Source organism: Suricata suricatta, chromosome 9, assembly GCF_006229205.1.
Source record: "Suricata suricatta isolate VVHF042 chromosome 9, meerkat_22Aug2017_6uvM2_HiC, whole genome shotgun sequence".
In the NCBI taxonomy this organism is placed as follows: domain Eukaryota; kingdom Metazoa; phylum Chordata; class Mammalia; order Carnivora; family Herpestidae; genus Suricata; species Suricata suricatta.
In genome coordinates, this window is record NC_043708.1 from 108,669,142 (window position 1) to 108,696,145 (window position 27,004).

Below are 27,004 nucleotides of genomic sequence, written 5' to 3' on the forward strand. Positions count from 1 at the left end.
TCCAGTCCACAGCACCTTCCAGTTTATTGTTTTATTTACAAACAGGGTGAAGTCCACTGGGAAAATCAGGAGTAGGGAGTCAGTCTGGGCCATCCAAATGTGGAGTGGTTCCTGGGTCAGTCTCCACCATGAAGGCCGCCTCTTCTATCCTTTTCCTGCCCCTTGATAATGGCCCCTTGATTCCTCAGGACAGCCTCACATGCTGCTCCTGAGCCCTTATGTGAGGGCAGATGGATCCTGGGGGGACGGGGTGGTACGAGGGCTGGGGCCCCCTCAGTTTGTGTAAACCTGAGTTCCGATCACACGCATGATTTCCTTCTGTATCTTGGGGTCCTGAGTATTAATGTTGGCATCGCCCACCTGACCATCCTCATATCTGCCAAAGATAGGGCAAGCGTGAGCATAAGAGAGAGAAGAATACCAGAATACTGTCAACCAGTGGGACTGTATTTGAGGTGTGACCATTCTACCCCAGAAGTCAAAACCCTTTCTTGCTACTCTTTAAGGTGAAAAAGAGTCAACTTATCTGATTTCCTTTAAATAGACCTATACCCACCCCCATCCTCTACAGGGACAGTTCCAGTGCCAGCTCCAGTCATGAAGCCAGGGATAAATCCCAGATAGGAAAGACTTTCCCAGCAATCAATCACACTACCACACCCCCACCCTCATTCCTCCCAGTAATCCCCAAGGTACCCTCCTAGACTTACACAAAGAAGAACCGTGTGCAGACATGGTCAGACACAGGGCACACCCAGATGTTCCCATGCTTCTGGAGGTCCTTAGATGTAATCACTGGGAAGAAGGGGGCCAGAAATTATAATGCTTCAGTCACACAGTCCAGGCAGGGGAGGTAGAACCATATGTCAACACCACCCTCGGCTGGATCATGTAGCAGAGCTGCACCAGAAATAAAGGTTGGGGACACAGAAATACAGGGACTGAGTGAGCCACCTACCTTCACAAAGTGCTATGCAATTTAGATTCCGACTCTGCAGGAACCTTGACTGAATGGATCGGGTCTGAAAAAGAAGGACAGCAGAGGCAGGTGGACTGTTACAGCTTTCCTTGGGCAGGGTGTTTGGCTGCTGATGGCTAGGAATATGGATAAGGGATAACTGGGGCTCCCAGCCACCACCACCCCCAAATTTTGCCCTTGCATAATCAGTCTGGCTGGGTCCATAGCTTCCATCTTTACATTTTTATGTCATGGCATTTAAACTCAGTCTCTGCTTTTACACTTATGACTGAGGCCACATAGGACTCTGGAAGTGTGTCCATCTTCAAACATACATGATTCCTTCAAATGATCTTCAAACTACCCACCTCCCCCACCGTTTGTTTCCCCAACCATCTCTGTAGCCTAAACTTATCCCAGGGGAAGGATTCTGCATGTCTCACTGGAGCAGTGCCAACTAATAATACCTGGGGGATGGTATTCATCCTGTTATATCTCTGGACCAGCTCATCCTTGGAGGGCATCCTGTGCTGTCCTTTTCCCATTCCTGTCATAGAACAACAAATCCAGTTCATGTACCCACTTCTCAATCACACAGTTACTAAAATGCCTACTATGTGCCAGGCACTGAGCTACATACATAGTAAATAAAATAAACAAGGTATCTGCCCTGACACAATTTAGTCTGGTGGAAACTACAGGCAAAGAACAAGTAATTACAACACAGTATGGCAAGAAGTGTGATGGGGAGGATCTAGAACAATGTGTGAGCTAGAGGAGGGGAACTAGCCTGCCCTAGGGTTTTGAAGAAGGCTTCCTAGTGACAACCAGGAAGAATTACTTAAAGAGGAGGACAGTGTTCTGGTAGAGGTAAAAGGACATGGAAGGTTTGGAGGAAAGAAAGCAATGTGACTTAGCTTTTATGGAGCAGAGTCAGTGAAAGGGGAGCAGCAACAGGTGATGTGGAAATGGTGAGCCAGGATCAGATCAAGCAGGCCTTAGAGGCTGTGTTAAGACAACTGAAGTTTATCTTGAGAATATCAAAGAATCACTAGAAGCTTCTAAGATAGGGGAGGAACACATGAAATGAGTCAGGAATGAAGGGCTCACCAGAGTGGTGATGTCAACACCTCGGAACCAATGCCAGATTGAGCAAAACGAATGAAAAGGAAGCAAGCAGAGCAAGTCAGATCTGCTCTAGTCTCAAAGTTACATAGAAAACTACAACCAGAGTCACTCAAAAGAAAAGGCAGAGAGCACAGCAGGTAAGTGATGAATAATTTTCCACAAGTAACCACAATGGCAACAACCTTGAAGAATCTTGCTTCCTTTAGAAAGTCCTCCCAGACTTAAGGAAGTGGTGCCAATTCCCTCCAGTGTCTTCCTGTCTAAATCCGTAAATCCCCTGCCATGCTTATCCCCCAGTGATATTTATAACATTTATAGACTCATTCTGGATTTTTCTTCTTTAGATATGAAATAGTGCTTATATGCCCCTATCCCCTACTGTTTTTGGCCTGTGACTAGGACTTTAGTCTCTGTACTCAGCTTTCTCACAGGCCTAACCATATCACAGTCATGTGTGTGTGTCCGTCCCTGTCTGTCTGAGAGGGAGATGGATGAAAATGGGAAATGATGCTATCCTTACAGGGCCCCTATCCACTCCACCTTGGAACATTCGATTACAAATCCCACTCCTTCAGTTCTTGGTTTTGTGATAGTCATGGTGCAGGAGTGGGGATGCCTGGACTGACCTTCCTCACTGCTCAGGCTGTCAATTCATCATGCACTCACACTAAAGTCGCATGACAAGATAGACGGCCTGAACAAAACTCAGGGCAAGACTTAAGCTGTTCATTTCTTCCTCTATCCTCTATCTCTACTTCCCCATTAGCCTTAAATAATTTTGGCTCTGAATCTAAACATCCTGGGTATTTCAGTGTAAGATTCTGAATGAAATTCCCACTCAAGTTCTACCTCAGAGGATAAGAAAGAACAATCTGATTTCTATGGCTGGTCTTGCAAATGGCCCTCTGATGCAATCCAAATCTTGTCCTATCTCAATCCTGTTGCACACTGTCCTATTCATATTGACCCAATGATCTTCTGACAGTTTACCAAGATCAGACCCTGGAAAATGGTGGCTAGAGTAATCCCTGGGTGTTTTGTGACCAGAGTATACACATATCAGAAGTCTCTAAGCAGGACTAAACAGATGGAGTTTACCAACTCCTTTCTCACTGGCCCTCATTTTAACCCAATGGCCAAGTCATTGGAGTGGAGACTCCATTAGCCAAATGGATGATCTATTTATACCAGCTTCCAGACAGCATCCAGATACCTTGAGGAAGAAGAGAGAAACCCAGAGCAGAATAGGATATGTGGAAACATATAAGATGGAATTGGTTAAATACTAGAGTAACTACAATAAACTGGATATGTGTACACATTTCACATTACAGAGACTGACAGATCTGTGGGCCCTCAGAGACTCAGTCATTCAAGCAAATCCTACCCTGTCAGTACAATATAGTGATAAGGACACTGGCCCAGAAGTGAGAAAGCCTAGATTCCACTCCTAGGTCTGCTACTCACAGCTGTGTGTAAATTCCCTGTGTATGAGCTTTCCTAACTGTAAAGTAAGGAAGGATTGGATGAGACCTATAACTCTAAAAGAAAAATTCCATGCCATTTTGTAACCATAACCAGTGGGCTTTTGCAAGAAGGAAAAGGATGCTGTCCTATGGTGTTTTTCTGTAATTAGTAAAGTGATGAACAAAGGCAATGGGCACTCAGTAAACAAAAGCCAGTGAGAGAGGGGAGAGGGAGAGAAAAGGGATAGAATACACAGGAAGCAAGAATTTTGTGGGCACCAAGAACCAGGAGAATCTCACTACATGGAAAATAAGAGCTTAATGAGGGAAGCTCAGGCTGGGACAAAGATAAAAATTGAGGAACCCAGACAAAAAACCCAAAAAGACTACCCCAACCCTAACTCCACTTTGCAACCCAGGCACAGAGTAAGATTCATTCACACATTCAATTGGTATTTATCAGGCACTTATCCTGGGTGGATGAATTATCAGGTTTGGTTCATGGCACACTATCATTTATTATTTATTATCTACTATACCTATAGACCCAACCTACGAACTAAATCCAAGAACCAAACCATTACTAGTGATTTACATTGATGTGCTCCTACCCTATCCCAACTCTCTGCCTCTCCTTGGGAGTTAACCACTATTGTAAAATTTCTTTAGTTTTATCAAACATACACACACACACACACACCAAAATGTTTAATTTTGTTTGCTTTTAAACAATATAAGAAAGACATTATACAGTAGTTCTCTGGGTTTGCCTTTTTTTCCCTTTAGCTCAACTTATTACTAAGATTTTTCCATGTAGTTAAGTGCCACTGTTTATCTATTTTCATTGCTAAATAATAATCCACTCTGAGATTATATGAAAATGTTTTTATCCATCCTCCTGATAATGAGCATTTGGTTTGTTTCCAAGATTTGTTTGCTATTGCAAACATTGCTGCTTTGAACATTCATGTACACCTTAGGGTGTATATGTGCAGGAATGAAAATGCTGGGTCACTGGGATATTTTATCAGCTTTATGAAATTAAACACCAAATTGTTCTCCAAAGTGGTTGTACCAATTTATATTCCAATAAACAAAAAAAGAGATCCTGCTGATCTACAACTCCTAGGACCATCAGAGGTATTATCATATTTCTTAATTTTTGACACACCACAAACATGCTAAATAATAGTCATTCAGTCTGCATTTTACTTCCCTGATTAATGGTGGTTCAGCAACTTTTCATATTTTTTGGTCATTTCTTCATTGAAATGCCTATTCATGTCATTTGCCTATTTTTCTACTGCGTTCTGTTTTTCCTACTGATTTTTAACATTTAAAAAAATTTTTGACATTTATTTATTTTTGAGAGACAGAGAGAGACAAATCATGAGCAGGGGAGAGACTCTAGAGAGAGAGGGACACACAGAATCAGAAGCAGGCCCCAGGCTCTGAGCTAGCTGTCAGCACAGAGCCTGACGCAGGGCTCAAACCCACGAACTGTGAGATCATTACCTGAGCCGAAGCCGGACACTCAACTGACTGAGCCACCCAGGCGCCCCTGATTTTTAACACTTAAAGAACATCTTTGGGGTACCTGAGTGGATCAGTTAAGCCGCTCTCGGTTTTGGCGCAGGTCATGATCTTTCTGTTGCTGAGGTCAAGCCCCACACTGGGCTCTCTGCACTGGCAGTGTGTAGCCTGCTTGGGATTCTCTCTCCCTCTCTTGCTGCCCCCTCTCCCATTTGCTCTCTCTCTCTCTCTCTCAAAATAAATAAACTTAAAAAAACATTTTTATTACTAATCTTTTGGGGTTAACTGTGTTGCAAATGTGTTCTTGTTTGTAGCTTTTTACTTTCTTAAGGTATCTTCTAATGAACCAAAGTTTTTGGCTTTAATACAGTTAAATTTACTTATCTTTTATGATTTATAATTCTACCTTTTTTCATCTCTGGATAATTTTGTATAAAATTGTAATAATTTGTTTGGTTTGGTTAAAGTTTGGTTTTAAGATTCACTTATAAACCTATCTGGGCTTAGTGAGGTTTTTGATTGCTGCTGCTGTTGTTAAAGTAGTTTAAATTTAGACACTTTTCTAGTTCTATGATTCTGGATCTAAGTTTTCTTTTTATAACAACTACGATTACTAAATAATCTATAAAAAATATCACACGGTAGGGCCACCTGGGTGGCTCAGTTGCTTGAGTGTCTGACTTCAACTCAGGTCATGATCTCACCACTCATATGAGTTCAAGCCCCTCATTGGGCTCTGTGCTGCCAGCTCAGAGCCTGGAGCCTGCTTCAGATTCTGTGTGTCTTCCTCTCTCTCTCTGCCCCCCCCACCTTTGCTCACATTCTGTCTCTGACTCTCGAAAATGAGTAAACATTAAAAAAATTTTAAAGAATATAGCACTCTTTCATATGATAGACATGCAATATATGGTGGTTACCTTTTATACAGAGACTGTGTAGAACAAGAACAAAAGAAGACCAAAAAGGAAGTAAGACATGGACCTGGAACACAGAGAGCTCCAAAGCAGATTCGTTTTCTGAACAGAACAAACCTGGACTCATCTCCTGACTAGAATATGAACCTCACTCATGCCTTATCTTTGGAATAAGAAGCTTTCTCTTCCATTCTTATAACAGTATGTAATTATAGACAGTTCAAATTTTAAAAGGTAGTTGACAAGGAGAACAATGTCTCCAGAAATGTACTCCAATAGAAGATACTCAAGCATTCCAGTGTATTTACATATAAACTCACATCCACATGTGTACTTACACCATCTATAACAACAGGCTACTGCCCACACCAAAAATGTGGTCTATGAAAAGCCTCGTTTCAATCTCCCAGTTATTTCCTAACTTATTCTCAGAGCCAAGCCTCCACAATGAAGAAGATCATCCCCACAGAGAAGCAGACTTCCTAAGAGAAAGGGAGATAACTGGCCTCACAGTGTAAAGAATCTACACTTCTAACAAGAGGAGGTAAAGAGAGAGACTACGTATCTATGACTGGAAGAGAGCTGACATAGACCAAGTATCCATGATGAAGGAGGAGGAGGCAGCATAGATTATGTATTCACAAAATGGATGCGACGTAAATAGAGTCAAGGTGGCCAGACAGGATTTCTTACCTGAGTATCCAAAGGAAATACTGGAGATGGGGCTCAGGTAGATGCCTTTGCCATAGGCTGCTCCATGCAGCTTGCAGGGAAACACCGGGATGAGCAACATGAGCCTGGGCCCTCCCATGGCTGTATGTTAGGCAGCCACGAGGCCTGTTCAGCCCTCTGTCCCTCCAATTACCTTCTCACTGGTTCAGATAACTCTAGGAACTTACTCTTGAAAAGCTGATTGGCTGAAAAGTGGATGCAGGTTAACCCCTTTGCCCTACTAGATACTGAGGTCTTGGAAAGTAAGGAGTGGCAAAGCTACTAGTCAGTCCCTCATAATCCATACTCCTGTCCCCAGGCCTTGGTACATATGCAGATTCCAAAAAAGGAACTGTAGAACAAGTACCCAAAAGAAGGAACAATAACCATTCCTTGGAGTCTCATAGGGAGAAGAAATAAGTCTTTTATATCAATTTTCTGAATGAACAGTCACATAAATTAAAAAGCTTTATCTAGCCAGTTAAATCATCACAGTGGCTATAGTCAGCATTTCATATTCCTACCTACTGCTAGAATCTCATTCCCAAAACTACCAAAAAATACAGCCTGGGGTCAAATATATATCAGCCATATTCATTCTATACAAACAATTCCAACCTCCTTCCTAAGGAAGCCCCATGGCAGGCTAGATTCAATGGTGCTAAGGCAAAAATCAGTTCAGTACTCTAGAGCAGTCTTCCCCAAAACTGAGTGGGGCAGGGAGGGGTATGGAGAGAAAGGGAAAGGCGCACAGCCTCACCTGCAGTTTGGTGTAGGATGCATTGACCAGCCCATTGCGCAGGATCGAATGCCAGTTTTCAATGTGGGACCCACTGTAAAGCAGGGCAGAATACATATCTCTTCATTGTATGAGGTTCCCAGAAGCACTTCCACGACCGCCACGCCCACCCATTCTCACCCACACAGGACATGACGATGGACACAGATACACCTAGCAATGGACGTGCACATGGATATAGTCAAAGGCATGCAAGATATGTGTGTGTAGCTAACTCTCCCTCTTAATTTCCAGTATCATCCTTTTTCCTGTGCTTCAGCTAGTCACATCCTAAATCCTTAACTGCTGGTTCAGTATTTTCACTTGCCTATTCTCCTGATATTTCCAGTTAAGCAGATTCATTTCAAAATCAACCAACTGAGCAATAATCCCAATGTGGCTTCCAGTCCTAACTTCATATCTATTTTAAGAAAAAGGTACCACCACTCCCTTCTTAATAATTCTCTCACTTTCTCTCTTCTTCCACAGTTAGGCGTAAATTGCTGATTACTTTTCAAAACAGCTTTCAAATCTATCTACTCCAATCTGTTCCCTCAACCACATCTTTTTATATGTAAATGTCATTTCTCAACTACAACCTAAGTAACTTGAGAGTAAAGACTATATCATATGTATCTTTTTACCCTCTACAGCACCTACCACATCAGCATTATCTGACTAATTGGTAGGACCCTTACACACACTCATATACGTCAAGTGAAGCTGCCTTCCCGCACCCCCTACATTATTTGTTGTTGTCCTCCCCACTTCCCGCCCCCAGTCCCCACCCTCCTCACTGGAAGGCAAAGGTGCTGCCATAGAGCTTCTTAGCGGTCCGGAACCGAGCCTCCTTGGCAGGAGGGCTGCTCAGCAGGAGGAACTGGTGTGAGGTGTGCATGAACTTCAGCTGCTGCCCAGGGTGGGGGTTGGGTCAGGAAAACAGAGAAGAAATGGAGATCAGGGAGGGAAGGATTGGAGATGGGGAGCAAATCAGGCCTGCACTGATCCCAAATAAGGAGAACATGCTTAGGCCCAAAGACTACTGTTGATGGACAGAACCAATGAGGCAAGTCTAGGATCAATGTGGTTAGCTGGTTTGGGGCCCCTCCCTGTCCCTCACCAGAAATTTAAGGAATTAGGAGAAGAATGGTCACTTACCCTGCTGAGAGGTAGTTTGACAATGTGTGACCTGTTGCTAGAGATGATCCTAGTATGAAACAGAGAAGAAAAGAATGGACAGAATGAGTGTGTCGTTGGACCATCCAGAACAAACAGCAGTCCTGCTGTACCCCTGGGGGAACAAGCAAGGATTCCAAGGCTGTTGGAATTGTGTGAAATGTCTAGATCGATATCTGGATATTCCTGTTTGTGGTAACTCTTGTGCATAAAAATGTAAAAGGGAAATTACTAACCAGAGATCAGCTAGTTACTGGGTAAACAGTGAATAAAAGAAACGACATGGGTAAAAGGGAGACTGCTACATCTAGAAAGAGAAAAGAATAAAACAAAAGTGGGTGCCTAGGTGGTTCAGTCAGTTGAGCGTCTGACTTCAGCTCAGGTCATGATCTCATGGTTTGTGGATTTGAGCCCCACATTGAGCCCACTGCTGTCAGCACAGAGCCCACTTCAGATCTTCTATCCCCACTTCTCTTTCTGCCCCTCCCTCACTTGTGCACACATGTGCACGCTCTCTCTCACTCTCAAAAATATATAAACATTAAGAAAAAAAGGAAAAGCACATAAGATAGCTACCAAAAAAAAAGTAAAAAGCAAGGATCTGTATTAGCATGGTAACAACTTATACTTGGGACTTAGAAACATACAACTGGGGCTTAGAGGAATCCTTCAGGGCTCTTGAGCTTGGGAAGGAATGGAGAGAAAGTTACTGTTTGGGCTGGAGAAAGAAACAGAAGAAACTACAACAACCCTCCCTAGGATTCAAGGATAGACTGGGCAGTGTTTCACCTGAACCCAGAGGACAGGAGAGAACAAACGCATAAAACATTGAGGACTCAGCATGGGAGTGTTATCTCATATAGTGGATATAGTTTGTCTTTTTTTGTGCTTCACCCATTTCCTTGTAATGCCATCCTGGACAGTCTATGCCTGGTCATTCCTGATGCTAAGAGGGAGCATGCTGCATTGAGAAAGTACTGATGTCAAGGGCTGACTACGAAAAGAGAAGAAAGCTATGTCAGGAAAACAACAGCAATCAAGATTGGGGAAGGAAGGAAGGAGGTGGAGGGCAGTAGAGAATGTTCAGAATCTTTGTTTGAAAGAAATAATAATAGTGCCTCAAAGGCTCTGGACAGTGAACATCTACAGGGAAGGCCTTGGGACAGGGAAAGGGAATAGAAGGGGGAGACAGACCTCTCTGGATGCACAGAAAACTTAGTTGAAATAGTATTAACTCCTGCATGCAAAGGGTACTTAAAAACCTATTGGGAAACAAGAAATACCTAAAGAGAATCTGAGACATCGTGTCAGAAATTTGTGAGCTCCTAGTAAGCTCTGAGTTCTAATCAAGGCCAAGTATATCATTAAAACCCCAAGAAAAAGCAGCCAGAACATCTATAACCTCAGGAAGGATGCTGGAACTGTCTCTAAAAGAAAATGTAGGTTCCGTGACTAATACCATTTCCCCCGCCACCTCCCCCTCAATCCCTGAAGGACAAACCCATCCATATCACCTACCACTGCAAGAGAGGATGGGCCAAGGGATCCAGCTTGTCCATCTGCTTCTTGATTTCTAGATATGAGCCCTGTTAAGACAAAGGTCATAAAGTTACCTCCTAGGAGAGGTGGGAGCCCTCCCACTTTTGACAGATTAATCAGGGCCCAGGGCAAGGCAGGCACTGAAGGCCACACAAAGGCAAGAGGAGATGGGGTTCCCACCCTCAAGGAGCCCAGTCAGATTGGGAAGACTCATAAATAAATATGAAAATGACTGAAAATGCTTACAAAACAACATGCAGGTGGGTCTCCCTCATTTTATGCAATTCCTACAACTCTAAAAAGTTGACTTTAAATAAAAAATAAATAAAATCAATGTCCCAGAAAGATTAGGCTAAGGAATCCTGTGGTAAAACTTTACATAAAGCAAAGAGTCCTTCTGACAAGTAAATCATCCCTCCTCGGTATATCTTATGTGTTAATCTGAACTGTGATATATAGGATTTGCTGAGAAGAGGCCCACCTGTAAATGTGAGTACAAATGAATGTCTACTCATGCAGAGACTGCAGACGAGGGGGGGGGAAGTCTGGTGAGGGGCAGCCTTGAGTCAAAGGATGGTCACTGCTCCATGCTGCTGCCCCACCCCTGGAAGGACAGAAGATGTAGGCCCCTGGGGCTAGTTCCTTACATCCAAGCCCCCGCCTCGCCCTCCCAACCCTGGGCAGAAGTCTTTCCCTCACTTTTCTAATTCCCTAAGAATTATGGGGAAAACATTAAATATGAACAACTTGTGAAGGAACTGGCAGCAAAGGTAAAAGTTGAGAGAAACATCAGGAGTGAAAAGAGAGTAACCAGAGAACAAGGATCGGGAAGGCTGAAGAGGGAAGACTAAAGAAAATTCAGGGAGGAATCTGAGTAGCATTTCTAAATCTCCACTCCAGTCCCACGGATTCCAAGCACAACAGGGCACTGAAGCAGGACAGGCAGGGGGCAGAATACCTGGGTCATCTCCCGGATGGACATCACACTATCCAGAGCTTTTTGAAGTCGCTCATAATTCTTCTTCTGTGGGGAATCAATGGGAAGAGAAGACCCAGATGAAGACAAGTGGATGAGAGTAAGACGTGATGAAAAGGAGGGCCAGATGTACAAAAGAGATCTAGGCCCCAGGGAAACAGTATGGCATGTCATGGAAAGAACACAGATTTAATGTCAGACAGTTCTGGAATCACATGCTAGTTCTCTCTTCACAACTAGAAGTAATAAGGTAAGTTACTTAACCTCTTAGAACCTCAGTACCCTATGTGTAAATGTAGATTAAAATTCCAACTATACTTGCAGAGATTGTTCTGAGGACTAAGTAACATATGTAAAGAACTAATATAGTGCCTGATATATAGCAATATGTGTAATAGTGAGGCACTTTGCTGGGTACTTGTGATGGTTAATTTTATCAATGGTTAATTGAGTTGATCTGACTGGGTCATGGAGTGCCTGAACATTTTGTCAAACATTACTCTTGGTGTGTCTGTGAGGGTGTCTCTAGATGAGACTGACCTTTCAATCAGCAGAATGAGTAAAGCAGATTGTGTGCACTTTATTTGGGTGGGCCTCACCTAATCAGTTGAAGGTCTGAAGAGCCCAAAAAGGCCCAGTAAGAGGTAGGTAGTCAACTCTGCCTGACTGCTAGAGCTCGGTCACTGGTCTTTTCTGACCACTGGACTGGAATTGAAAAATCTGTTTTTTGGGGATCTCAAGACTGCCAGCTTCTGAATTGGAATTTACACCATTGGCACTCCAGGGCCTCCAGCTTGCCCACTGCAGATCCTGGAGCTTCTCGGCCTTCATAACTACATGAACTACTCTTTATAATAAATCTCTTTCCATATGTATCTCCTACTGGTTCTGTTTCTCTAGATAATCCTAGTAGAGTACTTTACATATGTTATTTTTCATTTTTATAACAATCTGCAAAGTAGATATTATCCCCTTTTTACAGATAAGGAAATTGAGGTACCAAAAGGTTAAGCAACTTTTCTTACACCATTCAGCTAGAGAACAATAGAACTTCAAATGGAATCCAGATCTGTCAGGCTCCAAAGTCTATATTCTTCCCTAGTATAACATAATAATTCTTCTCCCCTCCTTCTAACAAACTCAGTTATTCACTAAAACAGCTAAAGCTTAGGGTTTACGAGTTCCCGAAAACCAAGTGTTCCACTCCTTCTGTCCCTCATTCCAAGCTGTTATATACCCTAGAACCACAGCCTGTAGTCTCCCACTCTCTTTTATTGTTTCTATTCCTTAGCCCTGGCTTTCTTCCCATGCAACAATACCTTGGGGTTAAAGGCCAGAGTCTTGGGATCAGTGGGGTCCACCACAGAGGGATAAGGCTCAAAGATGATGCTCTTTCTAGGGGACTCCAAAGCTGCCCTACACATGGCCACCAGCAGATCCACCACCTTGGGCAAGAGGAGAGAAAGGAGGCAGAAGCTAAAGGGTTTCCCAATGCTAGGAGTCACACAGTATCCAGCACAGGTCTGTCCATCTTTGGGGGCTCGTAGCACTTCTCTCTGCTGTTCTTTTTAAAAGCAAACATGTTTACGGTTTTTTCACTTGAAAATACAAGCTGTTCATAAAAACTGAAGTAACAACGATTTAAAAATGACTAAAAAAAAGATAAAAATCATCCCCCTGCCCCCAAACAAATCTCATTCCTTACAGGTACTACCACTAAGTCTGAGGTCTACCCTTGCAGATTATTTTTACTATGGAAATAGTTATTTTAGTCAATAAGACAATTAAAAAAAAAGAACTCTACTGCACATATTGTTGTCTTTTGTTTTTTATATGTGTTATAATTTTCTACCCATAAATAATAGCTGTATGGTATTTCTATCATTAAGGACATACTATGATTTCTTAAGCATATCCCCCAGGTGGAGTCATATCCATTCTTTTCTATTACAAACAACGGTATCGTGAACACCTTTACAGACGAAAGCATTTCTGGAGGTTAAATTGCAAGGAGTGACACTGCTAGATCCCCTCGCCCTTCTTGACGCCAGCTCCCCAGCAGCTTTCCCCTCTCCCGTACCTCTGCTCCAGTAGCAACCTCCTCTGCAGCTCCAGACATGACGCCCAGTGTGTAGAAGGAGAAAACACACAGCTCACGAGTACAGACGGCTGGCTGAATGGACATATTAAACAGAGAGTAGTGACACAGGGTGTGAAATAAGGAGGTGTTATAGGGGGACAAGGACAAATATGACCTCAGACAACTCTAGAACCAGTTAGGAATTTGGGGCCCTCTACCTCATAAAAAAATTATAAATTAAGTCTTAATTAAAACACCTTACTTGTAATATTGAGAGTTAATGCCATCTCCTCTATGAAGCCTTCCGTGACTTCCCTAGGTAGTTAGATGTTCTCTCTTGTGAGTTTCCACAACACTGTTCATATCTCTTCTACACACTGACAGTGCAGTGTCTGTCCACCCACCTAGACTTGAGGAGTCCTTGAGGACAGCCTCCTATGCAATCATCTTGATAAGTATCTCAATATCTGATGCCTATTTTTAAATGCTGGATGGGGACTATATCTTCAAAAATTTTCATATATCCTTGAGATGCCTGAGTGGCTCAGTTGGTTGAGCTTCCTACTCATCACCGATTTTAGCTCAGGTCAAGATCTCGCACTTCATGAACCCCAAACTGGGGTCTGCGCTGATAGCACAGAGCCTTCTTGGGATTCTCCTTCCCTCTCTCTCTCTGTACCTCCGCTGCTCTCTCTCTCTTTTAAAATAAATAAACATTTTTTAAAAGGACCACTAGGGAAGTCATAATATTAAAAAATTATACATATATCCTCATCTTTCAAAACAGGACTGCTGAGATTTGTTTTCTGAGGCAAAATAATTACATCTAGAGTCTCAAGAATTATGGACAAAATTCTACCTTTACCAGAGACCCAGGAAGAAAGGAGAGATGAGGAGTAAGAGAGCCTTGGCTAAGGGTGCAAGGAAGAGGGTCACAAATTAGGGCACGTACCTTGAGCATGGACCCATTCTGGAAGACATGCTGCTCATCACACACCACACAGTACTCATTCAACGTTGGAATCCTCTGCTCTGCATACTTCATGATCTGGGAAGAGAAGAGATCATTACCAAATCTTTTGGAAGTGCAGGCACAGATATAGGAAGTAATTTGAGCGTCTTTTCCAACAATTCTCCCCTCTCCCAGCCCTGTGCCTATGGCAGACTCTATTCTTGGGCCCTGCACTTAGTTTAACTGAGGGCCCAAATCTATAGCTACAGCTATATATTATAGTAAAAATAAGACCAGCCATGGTTAAAGACCTGAGTCAAGATCCTCACCCACTCTACTACTTAAGGCAAATTGGTTAACCTGAGCCTCGGTTTCATTTATAAAGTAATATTATTCATCTCATAGAGGAACTGAGATTACTGAGAAAATTTCCATGAAAGTGTTTTATAAATGTCAACATGTACTAACCAAACTATTAATCTTAGTTGTAGTAATTAAGATTGCCCCTCTGAGACAGGTGAATATTCAGACCATGATCACAAGGCAGGGGGCCTGAGAAGCCACAGATACAACTCCCTGCTAGGAAGAAACCAAAAATCTAGAGCTCATATGGCAATATGCTAAAGAACTTTTTAAAACACTCTGTCTAGGGGCTCTGGCTGTCTCAGTGAAACACACGACTCTTGATCTTGGGGTCATGAGTTCAAGCCCCACATTGGGTACAGAGCCTAGTTTAAAAAAAAAAAATGAAAAAACCTAAAAAACAACAACAAAATCACACTCTGCCTTAACATGACTTCTTCAACCAGGTACATTTTTGTTGTACCCTCACATACTTTTGGGCTGGTAAAGGGATACATAAGTGCTTTTATTCACTTAGTTGTATTGAATGCCTAACTATGTACTCAGTTTGGCGAATGGTCTCCTTGATCATGCAGTAACATAGAAAGATTGTCTTCTCAGACCCTAAAAGCCAACAAGGGAGATGTGACATGTATACAAATTAATTACAACTCAAGGCAGCATATGGGACACTACGCATAGGTGCCACATAAAACAAAAAGCATCTCAAGAGTTCAGTGAGAGGAAATATCACTTCCAGCTAATACGGCTGGAGTAATAGAGAAGAATTTTATGGAAACGTAGCATTGAGCCTTGACTGCAATAGGCAGATACGGGGAGGAAGGCCAGTGGGAGGAATGCTGTGAACAAAAATAATTTAGATGCAAAAATGAAAGAAAGCACATCCAGGGAATAAAGAGGTTTTAAAAAGAAATCACCTAAAAGTAGCTGAGCCGTGGAGAGGTGTACTAGGGAAAACTGAAGACCACTTGAGCAAGGATGTTGGGGATTATAAGGAAATCTGTGTCAATCCTCTCCTATCTTGACACCTATGCACTTAATAAGCTTCTTGAAGATGGGAACTGTGCCTTCTTTTCTCCTAGCCACACAATACTTCTTCCAGTTCTGGGAGCAGAGCAACTCAGGAAATATTTGTTAACTGACTGAGGAGCTGAGAGATGTCAGGGGATCAGACGAGTCAGACAAGAAGGGAATGGCTTAGGAACGAGGCTTTGGACTCAATTACCTGGACAAGGAATCCATATTCCAGAGTGGGGATATTCTTGCAGTGACCACTGACCTGATGAGTAAAAAGACAGACCTCATGAGCCTCCTATGAAGCAGGTACCTAGACAGACTTCACACTCATCACCTAGGATTCTTCTAAAGTAGCTACGCCCTAGCTCCAATTAGCCTAAATAATCCCAAAACTGAAGAGGACCTTTAAAAATTTTTGCCAAAATTCTTGAAAAGGGTTCACCTGTCCTTAACCTTGTTCAAAGTAAGTGGATAAGCTAATATAGAAGCTGATGACCAAGTTCTAACTACAACCTAATAAAATCAAACATGATATCTTGAGATGCCCAAGCCCAGACTCCCTACTTGATTGCCTACTATCAGAGAAGCTTGCCAGACAGTTTGGATATGTTTTCAGCTTTTAAAAAATGTTCTTCATTCTACCCATTCATGGTAGATGCCCAAGTTTGATTTAGGATGCCTGAAAAACCATACTCCCACCTCATTTTGAGAAGCTATACTCCCACGTTTCCATTCCCACCCTCCTGACACCCAAGTCAAACCCTCCCCAGCCCATGTACCAAAGGAGAGGTCCGTGCTGGGGGAGGGAGGCCCACGTGCTGGGGGCACAGGAGACCTGCCTGGGGGCTGGGGGGGTAGCCAAACACCTCCACTTTGGGGTTCTTCATGGTGCAGGAGATAGAACGGTTCATGAGGCGCCCAACTCGAAGTTCAGGTACACCCAGTTTGCCTTTCAGCATGGAGTCCTGTATGATTGGGAAACTGGGAGACCTGGAGACAGAGCAAAGGGAAGTTATAAAACTAAGATTCAGTATAAGCCCTAAAAGAATACTAGAGATAAGTGAATCCTAGGCCAGGATGGGTGAAGTGACCTACCTATGCCAAAGAACTCCTATTTGAGGAAAGTTACACCAGATCTTAAGATTTTAAGAAAGAGACAAAGTGCAATCAAGGGAAGGGCAGAGAGAGAGGGAGACACAGAATCCAAAGCAGGCTCCAGGCTCTGAGCTGTTAGTACAGAGCCCGACGCAGGGCTTGAACTCACAAACCATGAGATCATGACCTATGTTGAAGTTGGACGCTTAACTAACTGAGCTACCCAGGTGTCCTGGATCTTAAACACTTTAAAAACAAGTAGATCACAAACCTGAATTGATTTTTATATCATTATTTGTGTGTTCTTCAGATTGCAACATGGAGGATAGGCAGAGGCAAAGTCTTAGTCAATCTCTACAGCACCTAGGCCAGGTAAGGACTGATCCCTGGACAGGATGCCTGTTTCATTTCCTCAGTTTGTGTATGTGCATGGTGTGTGTATGTTTATATACATTAAAAGTGCTATAAGCTGTACTAAGCAACAAGTAGTTACAACCCAAAAAGCCTAATGTCTGTCAGTAATAGTGCCTGGGAAACTACAAAGTTGGGTTTGTATTTGTCTTTGGAAAGATCAGAAGGCACCAAGGGGGTCAATGCAGGCCTGGGGACATAGAATGGGACAGAATTTATTTCCAAAACTTGGATAATAAATCAGTGTGCCCTTTCATGAGAGAAAGGAGTTGGTGCCTATTCTCAGACTCTACCTTCTTTTATTTTTTTTATGTCTTTATTTTATTTTGAGAGAGAGAGGCAGAGAGTGAGCAGGGGAGGGGCTGAGAGAGAGGGAGACACAGAATTGGAAGCAGGCTCCAGGCTCTGAGCTGTCAGCACAGAGCCCGACGTGGGACTCGAACCCACAGACTATGAGTTCATGACCTGAGCCGAAGTCAGACGCTTAACCTACTGAGACACCCAGGCGCCCCTCAGACTCCACCTTCTTAGGAGAGGGTATAAGGATGAGGTTCAAAGAAAAACAAGACAAAAAATAGCATACATTTCTCCAAAAACATACCATAAGCTAGGTATTGTGTTTTACATGAAAGACAAGGTATGAACATTGGTGTCAAAAGTATACGGATAAAGATACCTAGGAGACAAGACTACGTGGGTGGTGTTAATAGTTAAAGGTATAGAATTCAGAGCACCTTGGGAGAGAGCAAAACAGATTAGTTTAAGTAATCAAGAAGGTGGAGTAGGAGCTCAGACAAGAGCTGATTAGAGATGATCTGCTCCTCCAGCAGCACTTACTTGGGGATGGGTGAGAAGATGCTGAGGCCAGCTCGGAACTTCTTGATGGTACCACTTGCCTTGAACCAACTGTGCCTCTTTTCTTGCTGGGTCTTCAAGAAATCATTGCTGAGATGTTTCCATTGTTGGGATGTGAACATACCCAGGATTCTAAGGAACCAAAGACAACAGGTTTACAAAACTCAGGCAAAAGAGTAGGTCAGGAAATAGAACTATGAAAAGCAACTAATCTAAAATTTGGACCCAGGGAGGGTAAAGCTAGCTGTAGTGGGGGAATGTGTGGCTGAAGACCCAGTGATTATTACCTTAGCACATGGAAATGTACTGTCCTAAAGTACCTCTTTACCTTAGCAGGTAAATACCTACTCTTGTTACTTAGTCTAATAGACCATAACAATTCTGAGATGATTTGCCTTTAGTGGAAGATTTGAAAGATGAGCCTTCAATGACCATGAATCTGGGAATTTATTGCCAAGAATGAGTATACTGAGAGTGGAAAGTAGTGGGGTACAATTGGGTACCACCTTGTGAATGGTGAAGAAAAGGAACAGGGACATGAGGGGTACTCACACTGTTAGGCCAAAAAAAAGTACATCCTCAAACTTCTGGCTTCCAATGTGAGCTGGGCCAAATCCTTTTTCGTGTGTCTTTGATCAGTTCTCTCTGGCATTGCTCTAAACGATTATTGCAAATCCTTACTGCCTTCATTAAGCTCTTTCTTATTTCACCTACGGTTGAGAATCTCTCCCTTCCTAACAGAGAAAACTGAAGCCATCAGTTACCAGCTCCCTTAATTTTCCAAACCTACTACAAAATCTACTTCTGTTTCTACTCTTACCTCAGTCCCTCCATTCTCTAATAACAAGGTGACCCTTCTATTAATTCCTCTATTTGCGTTCTAGATCTCAACCCCTTCTTGCCTCCTTAGGGATCTTGGTCCATTAATCATCCCCCTCTCCTACCAGTTCCTTTCCTAAAGCCTACAGAAAGTTTCAAGTTTCTGCACCTCAATCCAGCTACATCTCCTTCTTCCCCTTCAATCCTCACCTAAATATCTCAGTCCACACTTACTATATCTGCTTCATTGCCAACCACTCACTTCTCAACTCTCTGTATTCTGGTTTCTACCTTTACTTCTTCAATATGATTGCTCTCACCTCAATGCTAAATCCAACAAAAACTCTTAAGTTCTCTTACTTACACACTCTGGCATCTGGCCCTCCTTTCCTTCTGTGATACCATTCTCTTCCTATTCTTCTCCAACTTTTCTTACTACCTTCAATGTTTCTTCTCTCTCTGCCCACCCTGCTGGTTTCTTAGGTACCTTGTCTGGATGCTAAAGGGTGTTTTGACTTTGATCGTATTTTCTTCTCTGTGCTCTTTCTCAGCAATTTCATACTGTACACTGCTTGTAATTTCACCCATACACTAAATATATTTTCAACCCTAACCTCTCCTGTTACATTATCTACATACTGAGTACTTCCACTTGAATATCCCAAGGTTATCTTTAAACATGCTTAAATGGAACTAATTATCTAACCTTATCCCATAAACTTGTTCCTCCCCTATTTAAATTGGCGGTGTTACAATCTACCCAGACAGCTAGGCTGGAAACCTGAGTAATTTTCCACTATTCCTTGGCACTTATGACTACACATGACATATCCAAATCAATCTCCAAGTCTTACTGATTTTATACCCCACAAATCTCTCTAGTCCATCTTTCATCTCTATTCTCACCTATAATCACACTTTGGCTCAGGCACTCAACATCTCAGGTCTGGACTTCTACAAAAGCCTCCTACTAAACTACCTTTGGTCTTTTATCTTATCCCCACCTACCTATTTTACACAGTGTTACTGGAATCATTTCTCTAAAACTAAGTTTGACCATGGCCTTTCTTTGCCTAAAACCCTTCAAAAAAAAAAAAAAAAAGCCCAAGATCCTCTCTGATTTGGACCCCTTCCTACTTCTCTGGCTTCAATTCCTACACTCTCCCCTTGTATTTTGCTAGCAATATTTAACTACTTGAAGCTTCCTACACACATGCTGCTTCACCTGACTGTGCCCTTGCAAATGTTATTCACACTCAGAATCTGTCTGCATGGGCAACTATTATCCATCCTTGAAAACATGAATCATCTCCTTTCATTCATTCACTTCATAGTCCTCCACCCGCCACCAGATTGAGTCACTCCTTCCTCTACATTCTTTCTAAACCTTACATATTCACTTGTAATAGAACATATGTCCACTGGACTCTATCTGGAACTTCACTGAGGGCAGAATCTATAATTCATTTATTTCTCTTTGTATACCAAGCCACTCAACATAGTTCATAAACTAAAACTATCTGAGCTCCTACAGCCCCCCGCTGAGACAACCACAAGAGAAAATATGAAGACCATGACCCTAACTCCAGAGTTGTACTTTTTCTTAAATGGTAAGTACTGATGAGCCCCCTTTCACCTCCAGGTCTCAAGGCCAGACACCCCAGAACCAGAGGCTCTTCCACCTAACCACAAATTTGGCTTTCCAAATTTATTTCAGTCTTTCTTAGGTACATCTCAGAAAGATATTGGGAGGAAACACTGCATTCAAGGGTCTGCCTGTCCATCCATATGTCTATAACCAGAAAGATCCAAGTTCTTACTTTTTCAACTGAAGACCCAGCCCAAACCCTTCCTTATTTGATGGCTGGAAAACCTCAATTGATGGTTCTGCAAAGAGAAAAAAAAAGCTCCTAGTATGTACATATCTCTATTTTCCTGGGAATCCAAAGCCCCAATTCAGTGAATGAGCTTTCTCAGATTCTAAGGGTACTCTAAACAATAGCAATGGAGAAGGAAAATATCTGAATCAAAAAGTAGATTCTGGGAGCTGTTTGACCCATTTCAAATCACCTCAACTTCTATGAGGAAGTTGAGGGGAAGGGAAGGAAAAATAGTATCATTTAACCTAGAAGGCCTTTAGGGGATAGCTATCAGATGACAGGGAATGAGGTCACCAATGACAGGAAACTGAAAAGCCCCTACCAACGGCCTGCAGTATATACCCAAGGGCCTTATTCCTTATTCTCTGGCTCAGTTAACTTTGGATTAAACCATACCCAGAGTGTCTATACTTGTCCATACTTGTCCCAAGTCCATCTTTACCTGGTCCATCAAGGTACTGGGAAAGAGAAAATCGCAGCCTCAACACAATAGGTTCTGTTCGGAGGACTTTCCAGGCTGTAGAGACTTCCTCCTAAAACAGCAAGGGAAAGTTTCCAGTTTAGCAACAGAAAGGAATGGACTTGAAGTTTTCCCTATATGACACGCACATGCACATGACAGTACACACCACTGTCTGCTGATGGTCTAGGAAAGACAGGGATGAAGAATATGTGCTCCAAATGCAGCACTCAGGAACAAGACTCCTGGCCTACATGACAAAATCCACAAGTCCAGCTAGACATGTTGTTGCAGGTACTAGCACCACTTACATCGAGGAAGCTGATGTTGATGTGGAGGTCAATGTCCACGTCATCGATAGTTCCATATTCTCTACAGAGATACAGGTGAGACTCATTAAGGGAGAAAGAAGGGAGCAGAGACTGAGATGGAGGGAGAACTGAGACTAAGGCCAGGGGCCAGGGAAAAGTGGAAGGTAGCACTATATCTAGACTTGGCTGCAGTCTCAAGCCACTTACATGATCAGGGCTTTCTCCAGGCCAGAAGCCTTTCTTATCTCAAAGGTGAAACTATCAGCCTAGAGGGATCTAGGATAGAGGAAACTTCTAAGAAAAGTGGCTATATTTCCCTACTCAACCCTGTCAGCTAAGCTTAAGTATTCTCAGCAACTCCTGCTATCTATCACTAAGCTCATAATATATCCATGTCCACAGACCCCCTATTATAGGCTAAAAAGAAAAGACCTTTAGCCTCTTAACAACAGCTCAGAAAGAAGTGCCTTGCTCCTGAAGTGGGGTCCCACCTGATGGATACAGAGTTCTCACTGTAGATCTCCTTCACGGCTTCAATGTCTGCATCAAGTTGTGGGTGTCGATACAGGTCAGCCGCACAGCTCCCCTGAGTCAGCAGCAAAAACGGGGGAGGGGAGGTTTGGGAGGAGGGTATATAGAGGGGGAAAGAGAGATGAAAAATAAGAGCATGAATAAATGCCAGGAGCAGGAAAATTAAATGGCAACAGTACATATAAGCAAAAGCCTGCTTTTATGAAGAAGCTCTTGATGGTGGCCCTAGACACCAATCACTAGCACACAAGTCTCCCTCCATGTCCACTCCGTGGACCACCTGCAGGCCTTGTGTCATGAGTACACAGCCTTAAGTTTCCAGCTTTTCCTCCCAGACCCTGACCAGGGATACTTAGGTATCCTTTCTATGAGACTCAGATGGTTCTGTGTGATGAATCCAACATTCCTGCTCAGGACTATGCCCTGGGTAGTAAAGGCATGAAGCAATCACTGGCAGGATCTCTTTTTAAAAATTTTGACCTTGATGAATGGAATGGCAGCCACTGGCTGGTGAAGAGTCAAAAAATCACTATTTCCAACCAAGAACACATGGGTAGCCTCCACATCCAGAGGAAGTTGTTTACCCTGGGAAAGGTACAAGTCCCAGGTAAAAGCAAGAATATGGAATCAGCTCTGGCAAGTCAGTGCTCATACCACACCAATTTTGTATCCTCATCTAATCTCTGCTCCAGAATAATCTTTCACTACTTGATAAATTTAGAGAAGCACACATTCTGATTATCCAACATGGGTCTTAGGGACTATAATCTCACCTGAACTCCATAGAGAAATTCCTCTGATTCATTATCTCCCTCCGAATCATCATCATTCCAGAACTGGCCTTTGATGTCCTAGTGATGAGAAACAAGGATGCCACCCTTTGTTGGATCCCTATTATCTCATGCAACAGAATACAGCAATAGGATACAAAACAGAGTCCCACAAATAATGGGAGGTCCTTTGGGATAAAATAACTGAGGCCCTATTCCCTTTACTCCCTTCACCTCACTCTTTGGGAACATCTCAGTCTCTTCCTGAATCTGGTGGGATCCATGGCCTACCTCTGACCTGGGAGGGATGGAGGAAAACAGGGAATTGGAATTTTGGCCCTCTTGATCGAGGCTCTGGTAACCAGGGAGGGGTAGGAATGCAGACTTCAACATTAGTGTTGATTCCTGGGCATCTCTAGGTCCTAGTCAAGCTGGCCTCTTCTAGGATCATTACCCCAAAGCAGCTCCCATGCAAACTCAAGGTCTTATGAATCCCTCCCTCTTATTTAACTCCCCTTCCTTCCCAAGAAAATCCATCTGCATACACAAGTAATACTGTCTCCATGCTCCTTCTCCTTTCAACTTCAGATAACCACTCTACCTTTCAAAAGGATGGGAGAATAACAGGAAAAGGTGTCCCGTCTACCCCCTGGATGACCAGTTAGGGAGGTGGGCAGTCAGTCCTCACCATTGGGTCAGTGGGTCACACACAATCCCAGGTCAGTGCTAGGCAGCACCCCTCCATACCACCAGCTGAACCCAGGCCAACGGGATGGGCATTTAGGAGACCACAGAGGGAGACAAGGGAGGGGGTGATGTCAGGGGCTGACTGTAGATCTGCTAGGGATGGCAGGCTCTGCTGTGGTGGTGATAACAAGTCACTGTCCTGTGGAAAGTAGACAACAGTTGGTTTCATCACCACTTAATAGCTAGACGGTATTTACACAGGCACACATGTTTATGGATACACTTTTATTAGACAAATGTACAGACACTTGCACAGAGACATACTTGCATGCATGTACACACACTTATACACATAGTTTATAAAGATAATGAGCCATGAAAGCACTATAAAACATGAAACACTACTGCTCCACTTAAGCTTGAGAGTTGGGACTGGAGCAAGTCCCTGCTCTAGATTATAATGCTGTATCAACCCCTGAAGCCAAAAGTGATAGTGTCAGGACCAGATGTGATCTACTTTGTCTAGTCAGTTCATTTTGGAACATTCTTCATAGTACCAACCCCCATTAGAATCAAGAGTCTTTTGAGAAGCTTTACCCCTAATTATTCAAACTGAATCATTCTTACTAAATATCAATATCCCTAGAAGCCTTTACATGACAATCAAAGCTAACTTAAAAAGTCCCCAACAACATTGACTATCCCCTGGTAGACATGGTCTGAGTGGTCTCATCGTGGAACCTACTCCCCAAATAAAAATGCAGTAATGATCTCAATAAATAGTCAGAAAAACACTAACCCCTAGCCCTTCCACAAAATTAAGAACGACTGTCTAGGCCTTCCTGGCACTGCACATATCTGTCTCACCCACTCCAACCTTGAGCAGAGGTGTTCTTGGTCTCTAATATGGTTCTACTGAACCTCAGGTTTGAAGGCCACAGTGGGCTTATGGATCTGCAGCGCCAGTGTCACCTGGGAACTTGTTTAAAATGTATATTCTCAGACCCTAAGGCCTATTGAATTAGAAACTCCAGAGATGGGGTCCAGGAATCTGTGTTTTAAGAAGGCCTACAAGTTATGCTGATGCATGATAAAATTGAGAGCCACTGTTCTAAATCCTTGTGTACTCCAGGGCCTGTGGTCTGTTCCTCAAATACCAACTTAATCCTGATAACTGATCCAGGATGGGGACACATGGCACAATGCCAGGACATACACCATAGCTGTCCTCTCACTCATAGCACTGCCTGACTCATCAAAAACAATATGCAAAATGAAATTACAATTGAAGTTCTTAAAGATAAAATGGTCTGGTATCTGAGATTTACTTTAAAATACTACTCCACCCCCAAAAGGGGGGGGGGGGATATGGGTACATTGGGGAGGAATGCAATAAATACGCAAATATATTAATTACTGATGAATCTGTGTGATGGGTACATGAGTTTCTTATACTCGACTTTTACATATAGTTGGAAATTTCCTAACAAGTTAAAAAAAATCACAGGTTACTCTTGTACTTTTTCAGGGACTCTCACTAAAAGGCCAACTCTAAATGTGAACAGGAATATTATCCCTGAAACTCCAAAACTGCCTCCGTGCTGTTCTTCAAACATAACAAGTATATTCCCACCACAGGGCCTTTGTCCCTGCTGTTGCCTCTTCTTGGAATGGTTTTCCGACATCCATATGGCTTGCTCCTTCATTCCTTTGGCTTTCTGCTCAAAGGTCATCATGACCATCCTATGTAAAACAGCAAAACCTACACACACACACACACACACACACACACACACACACACACTGGCACTCTCTATCCTCCTTACCTGCTTTATATTTTTCCACAGCACCATGCCCTGACATATAAAATGTTTGTTTGTTGTATTTATCTCCCACCAAAATATAAGACCTATGGTGGCTCTTTACTGTCTATGTTGTAAGCCCTTTAACTCATACTTATTGAATGAATAAATGAATGACTGAACTGTCTGCTGGGTACGAAAACCAAAGGGGAGATACACACACAAACCTAAACATGCTGACACACAGACAAAAATGATTTTAAAAAACAAGACTCCATTCACCTTCAAGAGCAGCTGAGAACCAAAATTATGAGGATCTGAGGGCTGAACTGGGTTTGTGAGACTTGAAAATAAACAGTCAGGTGCTGATCTGGATGATCACGGAGGAATAAAGAGGGAGGCACTAATGTCCAGCGTGGGCTGTCTCGGGCTGGGTGGTAGGTTGTCGGCCGCGTAGGCCAGAAGTACCAACTTTCTCAAGGTCTTTGTCACCGCAGAGGTCAAGAAAAACTTAGCCTCTCTCCAAGGGCCGTTGCTGCTTGGTTTCTGCTGTTATCACAAGGAGAAAAAGGTAGCTCAGAGGGAATTTTTCTTGTCCAGGAAAGAAACAAGTCAGAAACTACCATCGTTTCCAAACCAGGGTGTTTCAGTGGAAGGGACTCCCATCTTCTACTCTCCATGCCCTTCCTCTGGAGGTAAAGAATGGGTTTGAAAAGTAAAGAAAAAGGGAAAGGGTGGGGGGTGGGGTCTTGAACTTCACAGAATCACAGACATCGGAAAGAGAACTAAGCCTAAAAGATGATCTATTTCAAAGCTTTCGTGCTATACATAGAATACTCAAGTGTAGGAAGACCAAGATGCTTCGGATCAGTAGAGTGGAAATTGGACTTAAGCACATTTGACAGGTCCTAATTACATCCAATTTTCCTGTAATGTGGTTATGACTAATTAAGGGAGCTGTCTAATGAATTAAGAAAGATCTGATTTATCTAAATGAGGTGAAGAAGGGAACCTTTCAAAAGAAGCTGAGCCAAGTATACGCTGTGTGAAGAGTGCCCAAGGAATGGTGCCGTTGGGCTCAGTGTTTAATTCGGATGATGGCAGCTAACACAAAGCGCTTGACGGTTTGCAGGGAAACAGACCAAACGTAAATAAGTCTCAACTCTGGTTCACAAAGGTCTTTCCCTAGGTCCACAGGCGCTTCTCCATTTGATAACTTTCCACCTAAGTCAAAAAAAGCCTCTGAACCCAACGTTTAAACTCTGGGTTTAATTCCCAGCTTTGTAGTCCCGGGAAAGCGGGGTACTCCTCTCTATACCGAGTGCTCCTTTCTCAGAAAGCCTAGACCACTGAACAAAGAGTGCGGGGGAGAACCCACGGAGGAGCGATTCTCGAAGGCGGGCGCTACCTCCGGTACAGCCCGTGGAGGGCAAGGACGAGGTTAGCCCAAACACTAGCTGCCATCCTCGCTCCCAGGGCAGGCCCTGAGGCCTCCCGGTGGGGAGCAGTCACAGCTCTCCCCTGGATTCCTACGGAGACCCCAAAGACACCCAACACCTGCCTCCCGGGAAAGCAGCTCTGTGCCCGATTTGTGTCGACAGCCGCCCGGCCTTGAGCGAAGCCTGTCAAGCCTCGGAGGGCCCTCAGAGCCACCCGGTCCAAGACCCTCACTTCATCCACCCCGGCCGAGGCGGGGCGGGCCCCACACCCTTCCCACGGCCCGGCCGCCCCGCCCCGTCCCCGTGGCGGCCGCCCCACAGGCCGGCCTCGCGAGTACTCACGGCGACCCCGG

At 43.4% G+C, this 27,004-nt stretch overlaps 1 protein-coding gene and 1 long non-coding RNA gene across 9 annotated transcripts; one reads left to right on the plus strand and one right to left on the minus strand.

The window, feature by feature from the left end:
- Window positions 1–27,004, minus strand: PARP6 (poly(ADP-ribose) polymerase family member 6). Of its 8 annotated transcripts, none has more exons than XM_029951921.1 (24): window positions 26,994–27,004; window positions 25,495–25,758; window positions 23,412–23,609; window positions 22,727–22,804; window positions 21,914–22,008; window positions 21,423–21,483; window positions 21,094–21,184; window positions 20,592–20,658; window positions 17,935–18,084; window positions 16,371–16,581; window positions 15,800–15,853; window positions 14,212–14,307; window positions 13,260–13,352; window positions 12,499–12,624; window positions 11,162–11,227; window positions 10,183–10,250; window positions 8,647–8,695; window positions 8,286–8,398; window positions 7,471–7,543; window positions 6,693–6,762; window positions 1,426–1,505; window positions 959–1,022; window positions 711–795; window positions 1–376 (listed from the first exon to the last, which is right to left on the minus strand). In XM_029951921.1, exons 3-24 carry the CDS (start codon window positions 23,412–23,414, stop codon window positions 274–276), a joined length of 1,896 nt encoding a protein of 631 aa, XP_029807781.1. In that variant the 5' UTR covers window positions 23,415–23,609; window positions 25,495–25,758; window positions 26,994–27,004; the 3' UTR covers window positions 1–273. The 8 variants fall into 8 exon arrangements, 7 of the variants coding, with proteins under 7 accessions (XP_029807781.1, XP_029807780.1, XP_029807782.1 ...); XM_029951920.1 differs by having other exon boundaries at window positions 25,495–25,761; XM_029951922.1 differs by lacking the exon at window positions 26,994–27,004 and having other exon boundaries at window positions 8,286–8,395; window positions 25,495–26,967.
- LOC115301911 lies at window positions 17,008–20,607 on the plus strand. The gene is made up of 3 exons (XR_003913352.1): window positions 17,008–17,058; window positions 20,306–20,381; window positions 20,489–20,607. It is a non-coding gene; the product is annotated as an uncharacterized LOC115301911 (long non-coding RNA).

Bases quoted from the DNA above. Each gene is read 5' to 3' on its own strand.
- PARP6 (XM_029951921.1), bottom strand. The intron at 14,308-15,799 runs GTAATTGAGTCC...TTCTCTTCCCAG, and splicing joins AATATGGATTCCTTGTCCAG to ATCATGAAGTATGCAGAGCA. The intron at 13,353-14,211 runs GTACGTGCCCTA...ATGTCCATTCAG, and splicing joins AGAATGGGTCCATGCTCAAG to CCAGCCGTCTGTACTCGTGA.